This window comes from Artemia sp. Qi Xiang Cuo, chromosome 3 (assembly GCF_049724085.1).
Source record: "Artemia sp. Qi Xiang Cuo chromosome 3, ASM4972408v1, whole genome shotgun sequence".
Classification (NCBI taxonomy): Eukaryota; Metazoa; Arthropoda; class Branchiopoda; order Anostraca; family Artemiidae; genus Artemia; species Artemia sp. Qi Xiang Cuo.
The window spans coordinates 38,114,846-38,132,482 of NC_142796.1; the positions used below are offsets into that span (position 1 = coordinate 38,114,846).

Genomic DNA, 17,637 nt, shown 5'->3' on the forward strand with positions numbered 1-17,637 from the left:
TCTGATTCTAAATATAATTTTTCAGGGAGTACAGTTTTGCAAATAATTCATATATGCTACAAAAAACAACAATTCAACAACGCATGCCAAATAAAAAAGAAAAAAAGCAATGTAAAAATATTTTAAAGCACTCGCCCCCTCCCTTTTCCTGTAAAAGCTTTTCTCTATGTGTCATTCCCAACTTGATATATTTTGCAATGTCTTTAACAGTCCCAAAATTTAAATTGTCCCACCATAATACTGTCTATAAAGGTTTTCAGTAATTGAATATTAAATACTTCGTTTCAGAATAATTTCAAATCAGAAGATGTTGGTCGACATGTGATGGCAGTCGAAGATTTACTGCAGAAACATAATATTCTCGAGTCAGAAATTGTGTCGCTTGGTGAGGCTATCAAAAAGATTAATAAGATGTCACTAATTCACCTGAAGACAAATCAATCAGGAACTATAGCCGAGAAAGAGGCAGCTCTTCTCCAAGCAAAAGTGGAGGAGCTTAACTCTGGTTACGACAGGTTAGTCTTAAAATCAGCTGACACTGTTGCCAAATTGGCACTCTTGGCTGTAGAAAAGAAAATGACAAAAAGTGGAACAGGGCTCAGAAATTTAAGAATTTCACTGTAGTTTTCTGGTGATTTTTTTTTGGAGATGCCACCAATGGTTACCTCAAACCAGATGAGCTGCCAAATTGACACTGTTGATTGTAAAAAAAAAAAAAAAGAATATAAATTATGATTTAGCAAAAATACTACTACTATTAATAATAACTCACCGCAGCACCAAGCCACCTGAGGCCAACACAGCTACGCATGCTCCTCCTTTATCCCAATCTATTCGAAGGCTCCCTCTTTAGTACCCTCTACCCTTCCAGTAAGTTTCTGATTCCTTTAAGTCTTTATCTATGATATCCTGCCAGTCTCCCACCCCAACCGCGGATGACCTGCTTTCCATTTAGCCCTAGACGGTTGGTCGAGAAGGACCATCTTCGACAATCTGTCATCCTTCATCCGCAGAAATTTCCCTGGCAGTCTCAACCTTTCATTATAGCCCTGGAAAGTGAGATTGAACCACGCTTTTCGTACAGCCTACTGTTTGAAATACGGTCAGTCAGCCGGGTTCTCAGAACAATCTGTAGGCAATTTCTCTGGAAAATATCTAGCAAATCTTCATCCGCTTTTCGGAGAGCCCTTGCTTCAGAGTCATATTTGACCACTGTCATCACTGTAGCCTCCAATATTCTGATCTTGGTTTGCAGACTTATCTTCCTTTTCTTCCAAACTTTTTTTTAACTGTGAAAAAACACCCTGAGCCTTAGCTATTCTACTTTTAACATCTTCACTACTGCCACCGTCTTTACTAATAATACTACCGAGGTAAGTGAAACTGTCCACCTGATCAATCTTTTCGTTACCCAACGTCACGTTTTCATCTTCATTTATTCCTATCCTTAGTGACTTCTTAACATTAACCTTCTTAACCTAATGTCTTCTTAACATTAATTTTCAAACCTATTCTAGCATTCTGAACTCGCAAAACTTCTGAAAGTTCATTCATTTTGCTCACACTTTCATCTAGGATGCTTAAATCATCAGCATAATCTATATTTTCACATTATTTTTATAGCAAAAATAAAAGAAAAAAGTAAAAATAGATAAAAACAAAAACAAACAAAAAGTTGCAGACAATTTGGAGATCAAAGAGTCTGCTTGTGTTTTCAGGTAAATTTCAAGGAATTGACACTGATGGTAAATTCAAATCACTGATCTTTGAATATAATTATGCAAATCTTTTTAGGCTTATCGGCATAATTTTACATATAGTTAGGTCTATTAGTATAATCTCTAATTCAGACAGACTTTTAATACTGTGTCTCGCTCTTTCGAAATGGTGTAACATTCATATTATAATGTTGGAATAGTTGAAATGAGTATCGCGCATATGCTATAGAATGTAATATTAATAAAAAGGATCAATAGTAATGTTCTTGTATACTGTTTTTAAAGGCTTAAATACCCTTTTCCCATAGTGTTGGAGCTTATATAAAATTAGTATATTTACAGGCTCAAAGACCCTTTTTTCATAGTTTTGGAGCTTACCATTTAAGCATGATAGTGCTCTCCAAACCTCTCAAGCATGTAAAATCAGCATATTTAAAAGCTCGAAGACTTTTTTTCCACAGTGTCGGAGCTTACCCTTTAAGCATGGTAGTGTTCCAAACCTCTCAAGTATACAAAGTCAGTATATTTTGTCCCCCAAATTCCCAATCACCAATAGATATATTACTACCCAAACTTTAACACGGAAGCTTTTAATTACTTGACTTTATTTACTTACTTAAACTGTATTTATTTACTAATGAAGGAACTTTCTGCTTTTTAAAATCGTGTAGTGTATACACAATGAATTTTGATAATTAGTAAGACTGAGGCTGGCGAAAGTATTGGAAAAAGTCACCATAGCCATGTTGCATTAAGTGAAAAAGTTAATTTTTAAACCACATTGGCCTGCCATCGAAAAGAATAAAGCAAAGAGAAGAAAAACGAGAAGGGGGTCTTGTAAGGCCAACAAAAATACGAAACGAAGTAAACCGATTATTTCGGAAAACAACATCTTCTCTTCTTCAGCGTTACGAGAGAAAGTTTACATTGACTTCGAGTCACTTTTAGCTTCTCAAAGAGAACATTATTTATCATTATTCGTTGGATTTTGGTGATTGGCTACCTTTTTAAGTCGCTTTTTTGGCTTTTAATTTTTTTTTAATTCTGTTAATTTTGATTTTATGGATTGTTGTTTTATTCTTTCCGCGTTGTAAGGTTGTTTTTTATTTGTCCAATTTGGGTTTTTCTTTCTATTTGATCTCCACGTTGTTATTTTTGTCTTTTTATTTTTATCTGGTTTTCATCGTTAGTGTTTACGGTCAGAAAATGTGAACTGTCTCTTTATAACAGTGAAGAAGAGAAGCCGTTGTCCTCCTGAAATATTCGTTTTCTTCGGTTCAGTATTTTCGTTGGCCTTATAAGACCTCATTCTTGTTTTTCTTCTCTTTGTTTTATTCTTTGAGCAATAAATGTTTTTTTGTTTGCGAATGTCGCAATTCTATTGAGCTGGAAAATACCTTCCAAGGGTACAATTTTGAATCTTCCAAATACACAACAGAACTTCTGAGATCTATCTCTGAAAGTCTCATATCTAAATCAACAACATTCCAAGACTAACCTCTGATACCCTCTCTTTGAAACCGAAATAGTTTTAGCAACTGAAGCCTTTGGAGTGGTCATTAACACAGTCAATACGAAGGTCTTGCGGATGTCTGGAGACGCTGAATTTAGAGCGGTGTAGCTAAAAGGGGAACTAATAGAAAAAATGGAATCTTTCCTCTATCTCGGTAGTCTCTAAACGTCTATCTAAACCTATCTGTAATCTATCTTGGTAGTCTCTAAACCTCTGATACCGATTGCTCGAAATCGACTAGGCGAAGATTTGGTCTGGGGAGCAACAGCTTTATGAGCCTGTGATCAATCTGGAAAAGTAAATCAGTGTCAAATTCATTGAAGGTCCAATTTTTTAACTCTCTCATAATCCCTTTTGATATTTATGCAAGCGTAAATTTGGTCAATCAAACCTGATGATGAGTGTCGAGCCTCTGCACTTGAAACAAACGTTTTTATGCCTCCTCCGCATTGTATGATCAGCTACATTGACCAAGTATCCAATAAAGACCTACACAAACTCCTCTGCTGCTCACGCACTATCATGCTTCGGATCTCCTCTATTTAGTACCAAACAGAACCAAATACCATCGCCATGTTCATCACCTAGCGAGAAGAGAAGAAGCCCCAATACAGCCACAGATAATGGATTTAAATCAAGTATAAGCAAGTGCCTCAGATAAATATTAAGATATCCGAACTTATCATTATTAATCAAATATTGTTGAAGTGTTGGACTACCGAGAAGGACATAATTATACTCTTTCCCAATCTTTCCTCGTTAAAAATGGCTACCGCCCACGAAAACCTCTAAGGATTTTAGGCCATGTTTTACATTCTCATTTCAGCCATTTTGGATTTCCGGCTTCTCTCTTTCCGCCCTACTGAGTGTTTAAGCCCCGTGCTCACTTTTTCTTATCTTGATGTCAGTGTGAAGACCAATGAGTATGGGCAACTTATGAGGGTGGAAACCAAAGCTAGTGTCGACTTTCAAGCTTCTTAATTGTATTTTTTTTTAAGAAACTGAGATCAGGCTTATCAATTATTACTATTTATCAATTACATTAACTTTATAACGCATGTAAATTGGACTCAGTAAACCTATTCCTAGGATTAGCTCATTATATACCCTCTTCAATTGTTTTTGCTTTATTTTTATAACCGTATTTAAATGGAATGGTATTTTCTTGTTTGTTAGTTCATATAGGGTACCAAATCTTGTTTTGGGCAGATATACTCTAATTTTTAAAATTTACAGAATGTTCTACTTAACATAAAAAATACGTATACACCAGAGTTTCTTGTATCCTTCAAGTATCCAATTGGATATCTGCTTACTCGTCTTAGGTTATCCACTAGTATTATCCACTACACACTATTATTTTGCCACATCGTCTCTATCCGCATTCCCATGAGACATTTTAATTTCAGGTGAACAGGTGAGGCAAAAAATACCTGGTCCTGTTGGAAGTATAATTAAGTATGAAAACGGATTAAAATATTTTTATTTTTGTGATCTTTATAAGCCCTCACATCTTAGCTTTGTTGACTGTTCACAAGAATATGATTAATAAGCATCTCCTATTTTCTTCCTATGGAGAGCTTGAGAAATAAAATCATAAGCCTTGAAATGAACATCCAGGTGTTGTACGCGCGACGAAAACAGATTTTTTGAATCTAAAGAAACTAAACAGATGATTTATATGAAGCATCAAGTGTGGTCGAAGAGTGGCACGGTACCCCAGTAAATCAATGTAGATCTAATGGGAAAGAAAGATGAATTCCCCTAAGTAATTGCCACCCCCTTCGAAATGTACAAGATACTTTTAATGAAGACATAGATATAATATGAGAAAATGATTCCTTAAAAGAAACTTTTACTCATCATTACAAAATACTCTTTTTGTTTTAGACTCAAAAAGATCAGTAAGCATCGCCGCGCGTTACTCGAAGACGCAAGAATTGCCTTTCAGTTCTTTCAAGATCATGAAGAAGAAGAAGCATGGGTCCTTGAGAAGAAGAGTATTTGCCAGTCTGGAATTACGGCCACCAGTCTTCAGGCATTGTTGAGAAATCAGCAAAAACACAGAGTATGACTCGCTTTTTATTATTGTTGGTTTTTTCTTCTGCCTTACCTATTTTGTAGTTTACTTACTAATATTCCGGTGAACAGAATTAAATGTGCATATTTAAGAATAATTTAAAATAGAATAAATTGCGTGAGCTAAGGAATGGAACATGGGCCAGTGGGAAAGAAGAAGCTAATAAGAATACGGGAAAACGCCAAGAGAGGAAATACAATCCTTTCCTGGGAATCAACTGACTCCCTCAAATAAAAACCTCAATAAAATTTTTAGTCGAAACTATTTTTTATCTTTTTTTTTGCTTTTGATTTATATTGGTCCGAAAGTAAAGAATGAAATTTCCAGAAGAGATATCAAAGATTCTGTTTGGCTATTAACTGAACATAGTTTAAACAATAGCAGGTTTGAGCAATAAAAAAAAGGTCATGCCAAATAAGAAAAAAAAGTTATGCGTTCCTTTTTGCTTCGTACAATAATATAGTCTGTAAATGATTTTTATGATGTGGATGAAAAATTGATGACATAATATTAAATATTTGTAATATTTTTGAATATATGGATGAATATTAACATGTTGATGAAACAAGACGAGATATTTCTGGATGATGTAGATGGAATGTTGATGAAAAATTATGTCAAAGATTGTGTTTGGCTATTAACCGAACATAGTTTAACAATAGCAGACTTGAGTAATAATAAAAGGTCATGCCAAAAAAAGGCACATTTCCCTTTCGCTTGGTGCAATAATATAGTCTGTAAATCATTTTAATGATGTGAATGAAAAATTGAGGACATATTTGAAATATGGCGAAATATTGTTGATATTTTTGAACATATGGATGAATATTGAAATGTTGATGAAACAAAACAAAATATTTGTGGATGATGTAGGTGGAATGTGGATGAAAAATTGTATCAATGATTCTGTTTGGGTATTAACCAAAAATGGTTTTATGGAAAAAAAACCATCAATGATTAAGAAAGTAACTGTTAAAAGGTTTCATCTTTCGTGATTTAATTTATATATTTACTTTTAACTCACTGAAACTTTTGTAAATATGTAATAGATTTAGTTGCGCAGATTTTAGTTTGAAAAAGGAAATTGTGACGTTCAAAGATTCCTGTTAATTTTATTTAGCTCAACTCAACTAAACTTATAGCACAGCTTATGCTCTTGTGTTCTAAATTCCTAACTTATTTTGGTTGAGAAGGTCACAAAAATACTCCGCGAATTGTGGTTTTCAGGAATATTATCTTTTCAATTTCTAATAATGTGATTTTAAATGGAAATACTGCATATTTATCAGAAAGGATAGTATTAATGTAATATTCAAAACAAATAAGGCATATTTCTGGCAATTTTTTTATAATGTAGCAGATTTCTTACCAGAGGGGGGGGGGGGCTTGTGACCCAAATATTTCATATATTTATCACTCTGTCACATTGAAAGTCTTTGGCAATGGACCTGTTACCAAGAAGGGTGGATTCTTGCCTCCAGCTGCTTTCAAACGCGTAGGATTTTAACATTTCTAAATTTGTAACTCTTTGTAAATTTCTAGAACTAAGATTTTGTCATACTTTCAATTTTAAATGAAAATATGGCAACACCAAAGAAATTTCTTCTTCTTTTTTAGGGTGTCGGACATTTGTTCGGTGTTTCCTCTTTTTCGGTGTAGTCGCTAAATGCGAAGATTAGTCGTAACAGCGCTCGAATGCAAAAAGACAATTTCAGTTTGGGATTTTTTTATTTCACCCATTTTATGAGCCCTTTAGATTTTGTTTCTAACCTTTGTTCAAAATTTCTAACCTTTGCTTTTGCTTAGTTCTAGTTTGGACTTAGTTTTAACCTTTGCCTTTGCATGTTTTGACGCTTTTAGCATAATCCGTATGCATGATCTAACCATAATGCTTGTTTTTTCTTCTATATGCATGGTTGCACGTTGCTAACATCATATTATGCGGTTGCAGGCTCGTTTCCAGGTGAGTAACTTCTGGTATAAACTATTACTTATTATTTCAGGTTCATACATTCAGACTGTTTAAGTTTATTGCTTTTACTACTTGTTTACCATGTTTGTATTATTGTTAAAAAAAAGTCTAAAATATTACTTATGTTTTTTTTAATCGCACTTTTCAAAAAGAAAACTTTTAAAAGAGAGTTAACAAATTATTTCGAGTAGTTAAATATTTTGGTATTAGACAAATTCAGTTAGTTTATAATTTTTAAATACACTAGGTGTATAGAATGTCTTTTTTTCTTCATCATTTTTAAAAAATATACCCCCCCCCCCTCAATAGGCTACCAATAGTCTGTGCGGTTGATCAAGCAAATATATGTGACTTCCAAGATGTAACATATTACCTGGGTTGTCGAGCCTGAGTTGTGTAGTTGATCGTTAGTACGGAATTTACTGTTAAAGGAGTCAGAAACGGAGTCGTTCAGGATTAAAGATCCGAGTTGGAGTTTAAAGTTGGAGTATAACTTAGGACAATTGGAGTCGGCGATACGGCGCAAAGTTTTATTTTATTCGACTCAAAAAGTTTTTTTATTATTATTATTATTAATATTATATTTTGATCTGAGAATTCGACGAAGTTATGCTGAAAACCCAGTAGGCTAAGTCAACTCAGAAGACATTAAAAATTTTTGTAGATACTCAATAATCTCTTACACGTTTATGTTAAGTGCAGTTGTTCGAAAATTCTTCACTGAGTTTCCAATTCCGTGTTGTTTTAGTGTTTTATTAAACTAAAAGCGAAAAGCGGTCAAAGTGTGTGTGAAAGGGAGGGAGGGGGGGGGGGGCTTTGTGCCACTGTATACCCAGAATCTTGAGACTTTTACTCTTTTGTTGTGAACTCTTATATTTTGCTTTTCAACTCATCTATATTTTTTTTCAAAGCCCTCCACCCCGGAACTAAATTCTTGCTGATATGCTTTGACTGTGTTCATAGCGTACGTTTTCAAGGGAAATTGAAAACGTAATTACCAAAATTACCATACAACCAAATTTTTATTAATTACGAAAATTTCCATAATAACCAAAAATTAATTTTGATAATTTTGCAGTAGAGTTAAAACGAAAATGAGTTTTTGCAAAATGGCTAGTATGAATGTAGTAATTCTCCTTTGGTTACGTCAAGAGCCACAAAGACCTTGACTGCTCCTATTGACCAGAGATAATATCAGTACTACTTGTGAACCTTGAAAATCATGGAATACATCATAAAAACATTTAGAATTGACGGCAAAGAGAACGGGGGTGGTCCCATACCACTCCCTTCATTCTACATATGTGCTGTATCGAATTAGTCTGAATCAGTACCCATTTCCAAACCATTATGAACATGGGCGCAGGGAGTGGGGGCGGCTGCGCCCCCCCCCTAGACCTTAAAATTTATATTAGATATGGCTGAAAAAGAAGATGGTTGGAAAAGCAGTTGATAAAAGGTCCTCCATCACACTATCGACTGCCCCCCCTAGACAATATGCTGCCTACGCCCATGATTATTAATCAATCATTTTTACATTTTTAGGATTAGACTTAACTGCAAATAATAAGAGCAAAGTCTAATCTGCTTTCAAGAAGCTTTATTTTCTTTTTTAGTTATGAATGTAAAATATGTTTTTTCGATTAGTAATTTTAATGTGTATTTGAATTTAAGTATATGGTAAAGATTTGATATTTAACAGGAAGGAGGATGTTCAAGTACTCACTTATAAAAATTAGCTTCAGCTTCTTTTCGTGGATTTCTAGCCCTGATAAACAAAATTGGTAAACAGTGGCGTAATTTCGTCAAAATCCTGGGGGGGGGGGGGCAAAGTTGGAGTCAATTTTCCACAATCAAGTGAAAATGACAGTAAAAACTAAAAAAAAAGCCATTTGGTACCATAAAGGTGCTATCTAGTACTATAAAAGTACTATAAAAGTACTTTATAGTAATATAAAGGTAAATGTGTACTAAAAAACTGATCTGTTTCTGTTGATGCTTGAATTATGAACGTTCATCTCAGTTTTGGAAAGATTATGGAAGAAACTAAATTTCAGGGGGGGGGCTGAGGTCTGGTGGTCAAACCGAAGTCTGGGAGGTGCAGGCCCCCCCCCCCCCCGGCCTCATAGCAAATTACGCCCCTGCTGGTAAACACTCGTTAATAATTGCTATTACTCTTTTGGGAGTCGAATGATTTTGTGCTTACTCACTTTTAAGATTTAAAAACACAAAAAGCTGTGTATCATTTTTTTGTTTTGTCATTTCTTCTGATCCGTAGCCTATAAGGAATCTCTTTGAAACAAAAGATGAATAAAAGAATTGTGTAAAAAAAAAAAAAAAAAAAAAAAAAAACGAGGTACTTAAGCATGTTTGGGTGAAGGAAAAAGAAAAAGAAATGACGATTTCTTTTATAACCAACGGAAACGGATGCTAGTCATAGTAATGAGATTATAGCATGATGTTTTTGCTGCACATATCAGTTCCTTTTTTATCACTGGTGAGCTAACATTGCCTAATATTGGTGACTAAGTAGCCTGTTTTTAATCTTATTATCTCCATTTTTTAATTTAAACTTCAACCAGTTGACTCACAGCTTATCACCTTTTTCAGCTCTCAGTTCAATTTCTCAAAACATCTAAAAAAAGAGACAAAGGGCCGTATCACCAGTAGAATCCTATAATGGTCCTCCTCATTTTTACGACTTGGCTAGAAAGCCTTGGGTTTACCCCTTCTCCTCCCCCTTTTTAAAAAGATATTATCATAAACAGTAGCGTATGAATAGGCTCAAGGCACTTGTGAAGTTTTACTCACTTATGGATTCTTGTATTTAAGATTTTTTTTTTTATTTAGGCGCTCCAAGATGAAATGAAAGCCCGATGGCCCAAAGCCAAGAGACTCTGTGACCTTGGACATGAACTTATATCAGCTAATCATACTGAACAAAAAGATATACAAATAAGGATTAATTCTCTAGAAAACGGGTGGAAACAACTTCGTGAACTTGCTGAAAAAAGGAAAGTTGCCTTAGAAGATGCATCAGAAGCATGCCAGGTTTGTTTTTTTACTTGTATCTGAAATAGAAAGTAGACCACTCTGGTATAATAAAGAGAAAAAACTTTGCTGAGATTTGCCCTACTTAACCTCAAATCACGGTTTTGTTGACCTCGATATGTCCTGCAGACAAACGGAAACTGCGTCATCAGAAGAATTTTTCGAAATAGCCTACAACTGGGGTAAGAGAAGAGCCGGAAGCCCCATATAAGTAAAATCTTCGTGGCTATCCTAGGAGGTTGACCAAAGCAAAAACATTAAAAAGTGCAGGAAATAGGAGGCTTTGCTAATTAGCCATCCAAAATTATGACACATTCTCTGCAAAAAACAAAAAACAAAAACGTTTTTTTTACTACAGATAAATCTTTGATTATCTTTTCAGCTGTGCCGATTGATGAAATAAGCAAAATCATTAAAGCTCTCCATTTTTATTTACGTTTGTTTAAAATTCAATTTTTAATATTGTTTTCCACGAAACACCGTAACTTCAAAACACAGTTGATGAAAAGTTCTATGAAAGGGAATAGGTTATGATTTCTAACGGTCATTGTGTGTGGGACTTATAAAGTTCAGTGATGCAGTGACTTTTTTTGTAGTAATACCATTATCGCTTTTGCATTTTGTTTGAATATCTTGATTTCGTTTCATTTGTTTGAATGTTGTGCTCTAGGCTCCCAAAAATCAATTTGTTTTCTAACTATTTCTTTAATTTTTCAAATAAGTTGAAATAATTCTGTTTTATTCCAGGTTGTCACATTTTCTATTAGCTCGGGATTTTTCCCTCGTTGAGCTTATCGACTTGCGAAACTTTTTTTTGAATATCTTAAAAGATAAGAGAAGTTTGAACAAGACTGTGGTTGTTTATTAATTTAGCTATTTTTTATCATCTTAGGAAATGAGGAATAATGTCAAGTAAGCATGCAAGCTTATGCATGGCTAGATGCCTACTAATATTTCGGTAAGATTGGTGGAAATTTCGTTAAGTTTTCCCCAAAAAATCAAACATTATCAGAATATAGAAAAAAGATTGTTGTTCAAAAAGAATAATATTTTGAAATGATTGAAAATGTCTTGGAAGTAAGTAAGCACAATTTTTATTCAAGTTGGAAATAAATTTCTGAGAGAAAAACCTAGCTCTAAAAGCTCTGAGTTAAAAATGACAGTCTTTGTAAAAAAAAAAAAAAAATAATAATAATAAAAAAAAAGAAGAAAAAAATAGTATCATGTAAAGTTTTCTTTTTATCTGGTTCCAAAATAAAAATAAAGAAGCTTTATTTAATAGACATTCAGCTTTTCTACAGCCTACGAAGACTGACCTGTTTACCATAGCCCACTGTAATGTACAGTCTCTCAGGTTGAAGTAGGATCAGTACCATCCTTTGTTTTTCATTGTCAAGTCGACCATACTTTGAACTATAGAGACTAATTGTCCACTATAGTCCACATTCATGAATACAGAATCCTCTGGGGAGACCAGAAACGACGAGACGGTGGTGCCTATGATGGAAGGGGGGGGGTCACTGTTTACCTGTTGAACCTTATTCCACTTGCTTAAATGTTCCAGACTCAGAGGGCAAAGAGCTACTGTGGGTTAAAGTAATTCTCATGAATAAGTTAGACATTATTGAAACAATGTGCAATCTCCCGAGTTTTCGCATAACCAGCTATCTTGGAAGTATACCACGATTACATTTGAGGGGAAATCCCGAAATTGGTTATCACTCTACATGGGGATTTCAACTTCCACTACAAATATGGCTTCGAAGTAAAATCGCTGATCAAGAGGCATATGATTTGTATGATTTGTCTCTGTTTTATGGACTCGAGCGTTCGTTAATGGATCTCGATTAAGATCTTGATCTTTTTGATAAGATCTTGCATCCAGTTGGTAGTCTGAGGTAGCCTTTACATTCGATCACAGATCAAGCATGAGCACATTATTCGACAATTAGATAAAGAAGATTGGGAGGGTTTTTGAAGTACGGTTGCTGCCCAAAATTAGAAAACCTTCCTCAAGCAAAATCCTGTCAAGGCTGCTGAGACGTATCCACGGGTGATTTCAGATTCTATTGAAGATGATATGTCATCTAATAGGACAAAGGTATCAAGCAAAGATAAACCCTTGCATAACTTGAATTGCAAGAATGCATGAACTGCAATCAAAGCAGGACTAACACTGGCTTTTGCCTGAGAGTGAAGACGATCGGGTGCGATTTGTCAAAGTGTGTAGTGACGCTGGTACTGTGAATTGCCAATTCCATTTACAATGCAAGAAGCATTTCGCCACCGAACTCCGAAATGCTTTATCAAAAAGTTGATGGAAAGTAGTCAAGGAGGTGATGTCATCGTCAAAAGGGACAACCATTGCCCCCCCCCCCTAAACAAAATGTTTCTTTATGTTTATTTTTTAGATTATTAAAAAAAATGATGAGTTTTTGAGCCACTTTAATGTCTCTTATAAAACGTAAAAGTCACTTTCAAAACATGTCCTTATCTCTATGTAGTCTCTTTATAAAAGATTAATAAATACAGAAAAAAAAGAAATCTTACAAATCTGGAAACATTTTTCTGCCACAAAAGTGAAGGAGAGAGACTTCTAGCCATAAGCGAGGTGTTTTTTATTTTCTTTTATCACTAAGTTAAGTTTTGCCAGGAAATCATGTTTAACCACTTCATATTCACAAAACTTGCGTATTGTTTCTTAAAAAAAAAGAAAAAAATGTTCGCATGAAAAGTATCAAACCGTATATTTTTTTTGTGTCATGTAAAGTTGTACAATTTAAGAGAGGAAGATTTTCAATAAGACAAGCTCTACAAAAATCTAGGTCAGACCTTTATTTTGTATATAAAATATTGATGTATGTCAATATTTATAATTAAAATATAATTGAAAGGCTAAAATTCTTTTTCAATTTAACAACCAAGGAATTAGACAGTGAACATTGTAATAATCTTGCATAATAGCAGGAGAAAAATAAGTTTTGACCAGGAATAAATAGGCAAAGAAATGGTTTCTTCACCACCTGGACCGGAAAAAAAATGCTGAACAACATATCAAAAATCTAAATCTCTAGTTCGATGCGAAATTGTTTTTTTTATATATTTTTTTATTTATTTTCTCAAAAACCGGGAAAAAAATTAAAACCGTAAACTATAATGTTTTACACATCTTTTTAGATCAGCTTTTGGCTCTGAATTCATTTCTGATACTCATTTCGTTACCTGACCAAAAGAAAAATGTTTATCAGCAAAAAAAAACAATGGGGAAAAAACTGTGTCTTTGGGTAAAAAAAACTCTTACCAGCGTTTATCAAGGTCTACTACGGAATAAGTTTGTCGTTCTTGTAGTCTATTTAGCTATGTAAACGAAAGTTTAGAAAAAAAAGACTAAACAAAAATAAACAGGAATGACGAAACACCTCAGCACCAAACACCATGAGACAAGGTAGGATCTAACTTAATGTGTTCAGAGAAAACCTTTTATCTTATTTTTCAAATATATAGAAATTGCACATCATCAAAATGTAGGAACTAGATTTTTCATCATCACAGTTAACTGTTATTCTTCTTCACTAAGTTCTTCTTCTTGAAACTTCGAATTGTTGCACGAGCTTGCCTTACAGGTACGGCAGGCTATAGTACAATCAAGTCCGTTTTTCTTACAGGTACACTTTTCACTATCTCAGCCGTCAATACGACACGAGCATTTGATAATTTTCAGCAGCTGAGACGGAGCGGCAGGGAGATCTGTTTTTATTGGCGCAAAAACTTCGTTATCCTGCAGTTTCCATCCCAGGCGTAAAGGGTCTACTGGGTTCCCGAGCCAGATTTGAAGTTGGCAGTAGACACGTAGCGAGTGGTACTTCGCTGCTGCCTGAGTCGGTGGCAGTTTTTGTGGATGCACGAAAGTGGTGGCAGTGCTCACTTTTCGGTGAAAGATTAGCTTTCTGGCAGTGTCCAGGTTCGAAACATCAGGGCAACCGTACAGTATCAACAATGCTCGCTCTCCTGCTGCCACAATATCGTCAAGCGATGGGAGCTTGTCGCCAAATATAGCGCTGTCCCTGAAACTCTTGTTGGAAAGTAGCAGCTGAACGGCTTTGCCCTTTCCTATTCCGTAAAGGTGAGAGATTGTGTCACAACCCAGCACGGCATGACAGAATGGTATCAGATTGCTCATATTTGTTCCTAGCTACTGATTCATCTCACTAATATCCCAAGATGTACTAGTACCGCAAAACTTCGCTTCTGGTTAGAAATATACACGCCCGGAACGTGAATCTGATCGACTGATCAGAAGAACCAAGATATCAGTATCATCACCAACCACAATTATGTCTGAATGACTAGCAGCTTCTATGACTTTTTCTACAATCAGAATGTCGGCGTCTCCTTCCGAGTGGAAAATTCAGAAACCTACGGCTTCGAAATGGTTGCCGAGCAGCTTCAGGAAACGTCCTTTATTTGTCTTAAATGAAAGAAACCTTTCTTTCTTTATGCAGAGGGTCATCTCTTCGGTGAAAAAAACTTGATGGCCAACCATCCTTGCTCGACGTAAATGGGTAGCATCTTTGATTGCTGGACCACCTTCATATCCGTCAAACACAACGATCGCACAAGGGTACCTTGCTTTTATGTAATGGACGTATGAAGCAAAGATGACCTTGAAGGTTGCCCTACCTTCCATGGAACTCGATGTAGAAGAGAACCACCATCCAAGATGATGTTACACGCAGAAGCAGGTCTTGAGGGTGACTGAGTCTCGATCCCGCAAGCCTGAAAGATCGCTTTTGCAAGCTCTGGCTTATTTTCTTTTCTCATAAGGCCATCGCTTTCGAAAAGAGAAGGATGAATAGTACAAAGTTCGTACTTAAAGTATTCTTCTCGGAGATCAGTTCATTGGGCCACTATTATAAATCGCTGGAAAAGGAGCGCCGGATCTATGTGCACTACCACGGATGACCCCGCCTTTTTGACATTCATTAGGGTCACTTGGTCTTTTTTCTTGAAAAATTGCTCCTTTAAGGTTTTTCCCGTCACCTTACTTAGAATCAACTTTCCAGCAACATCGGCCTCGTCAACATTAATATCTTGGGAAGAAGTTATGCCGTTGGCAATATTTCTAAGCTGATTGTCACCTCTGAACGGAGGAGATTCTCCGAAGTATCCGACGAGCTTCTGGGTATCGTCGAAGTCACGCTCCTTTCTACTGGAACTCATGTCGTGGTGCTGCTCACTTGTCGAGTAACCAATTTTTGTCAAATTTTGCATCAAGAGGTTGATCTCCAGGCATGCTGGTTTTGACAGAACCCAAATGACTCTCTGCTGTTCTGTCATCTCACCTCCAGTTGTAAGACCGCCCGATGTTTTCAGACTTCTCATATACTCCTACTCGATGACAAAATCTGCCGAGAGCCGAGCCCATCGTCGCTCTTATATTCTATTGGTCCGCCTTCCCTGTTCAAATGCTTCGAAGATAGGTGAGTGACTAGTTTGAAGCTTAGCCCTATCGCGCTGGTATATCCATACCAACTTGACATAGAGGCTATGTCCAGATGCTACTAGAAGCAGAAGTATCTCTCCTGCAGATTTCAGGTTCATTTCCCACAGGCCTAGTCTCTCAGCAAGTATGAACTTAAGCAGTATCCCAACCATGTCAAGGTACTGAAACCAGACCTTCGCAGTTCTCTGAGTCAGCAGGTCTTGGCGTCTCTGCTTGAGAAAGTTTTCAAGTTGCTTGAGCTGGGGATCATGACTGAGATCTTCGGGTGGGAGGTATCCATCCAGTACGTTAGTGAAGACAGTAAACATATCTAGAGACGTCAACGTCGCTTGCTCTTCTTCGAGGAGATGAGCATATATGGCCGAGCTCACGAGAATGTGAGATCGAACAGCTCTAGAAATCACTTTTCCAGAAAGAATGTGCGGCACTGCACCAGTTGCGTATACCAATTCCAGAACCTCTTTCAGACCAGAACCTTACATGAGGGGTCCTATGCCTCTGACGAAACTCATCATCAAATGAGAACCACCTAACTTGAGAACAATGCTACTCAGCTCATTCGTCGTGTCGGACTTAAGGATCTTCAAAGACTTCCACCGTAGTGGCTTGTCAAATGTGAGAACGGGTGTGAATCCGTAGGTTCTGCCTTTCGAAGCTAAAAAGCTCAAGATTGAGTAAAGGCAGGATTCATTGCTAGACGGGAGGTCAATCATCGGCAAAAAAAAAAGACGCTTGCCTTGCTGCGAAGGTTTCCTGTTTCATGATGTATTTGGTTAGAGAAAACTGACTGCATGAATCCATTCCAGCTCGGTCTTGGGACATTCAGGAAACTGGTAGCTAACCAGAGCTGATCGAGTGAGGCATACGGGTTGTTGACATTTGTGCCAGGGATCTTCTCATATTGCACCTTTGAAAGCACTGTCTCACTTCAGCGGTAAGGGTAGATTGGAATTTTTCCTTTTTGGGCTACTTAATCTAATGAAACTTCAACTATCGGAATGGGTGATCGGCTGTTAATGAGAGGAGGCGTGACTGTTGCTAGCAGAGCCATCCCATGGAAAGTGTTTCTTCCGTCCATCGTGCAAATATCGTAATCTGCATTATCAGCTACATGCTGCACAGCATGTGCGGAGGTAATTCCTGCAAGGCTAGATTCATCATGGACTGATGCACTGCATTTAAATTTCTGGACTTCAGCATAGGAGGAGCAGAATCCATGGCTGTGTAAAGTTTCAATAAGAAATCTGGACTTGAAATGGTGATCCTGTTGAACTGCTAAGCCTAGTTGTAGTGGACAAATGAGGGCACGCGGGTGAGCAGCTTGAACAATGGAATTACCAATGGCAAGCACTTTGAAGCAAATATTGGTTCAAACGAATATTTCATCTAAGAATACCATTAGGCTATTAGGTAGAGAGCCTTTCAGCTGTTCTCCAGAAGAAATCTGCTTTGCGGTCATATATGATTCCTTCTGTGCTGGCAGTCCTTTGATATAACGTTTGATAATCATTGTTGCTGCTCTAATAAGCTTGATTTTCTCATTCTCTTCGTTATCGGTTTTGTCCAAGTAATAAAAATTTTGGAGTATCGCTGATGCTTTTTCTTTTAATGTCACCACGTCAGCCTTACCGTCAATAGTTGCAAATACTAGCTGGTCACTGAAATATTCCAGAAGCTTGCTCTTCAAGTACTTGTTAGAGTACGGTTCAAGGTCTGTCCCATTCAAAAGCTCTCCCATTTTAACAACAATTTCACTGACTGTATACTGTTCTTCGTCATTTTCTTCGAAAAAAGTAGCCA

The 17,637-nt window shown here is 36.3% G+C and overlaps 1 protein-coding gene across 9 annotated transcripts in view; it reads left to right on the forward strand.

Annotated features, from left to right (window-relative positions):
* The window catches only part of kst (spectrin beta chain, non-erythrocytic 5 kst), a 333,164-nt gene that overhangs the window by 140,864 nt on the left and 174,663 nt on the right, over positions 1-17,637 (forward strand). For 7 of the 9 annotated variants that reach the window (XM_089085798.1, XM_089085799.1, XM_089085797.1 and 4 more), the window contains exons 10-13: positions 289-515; positions 5,122-5,299; positions 7,263-7,274; positions 10,134-10,334. In XM_089085798.1, coding sequence (XP_088941924.1) covers positions 289-515; positions 5,122-5,299; positions 7,263-7,274; positions 10,134-10,334 — 618 coding nt within the window. The remainder of the gene's footprint in view (positions 1-288; positions 516-5,121; positions 5,300-7,262; positions 7,275-10,133; positions 10,335-17,637) is intronic. The other 2 variants (XM_089085802.1, XM_089085806.1) reach the window with 1 other exon arrangement.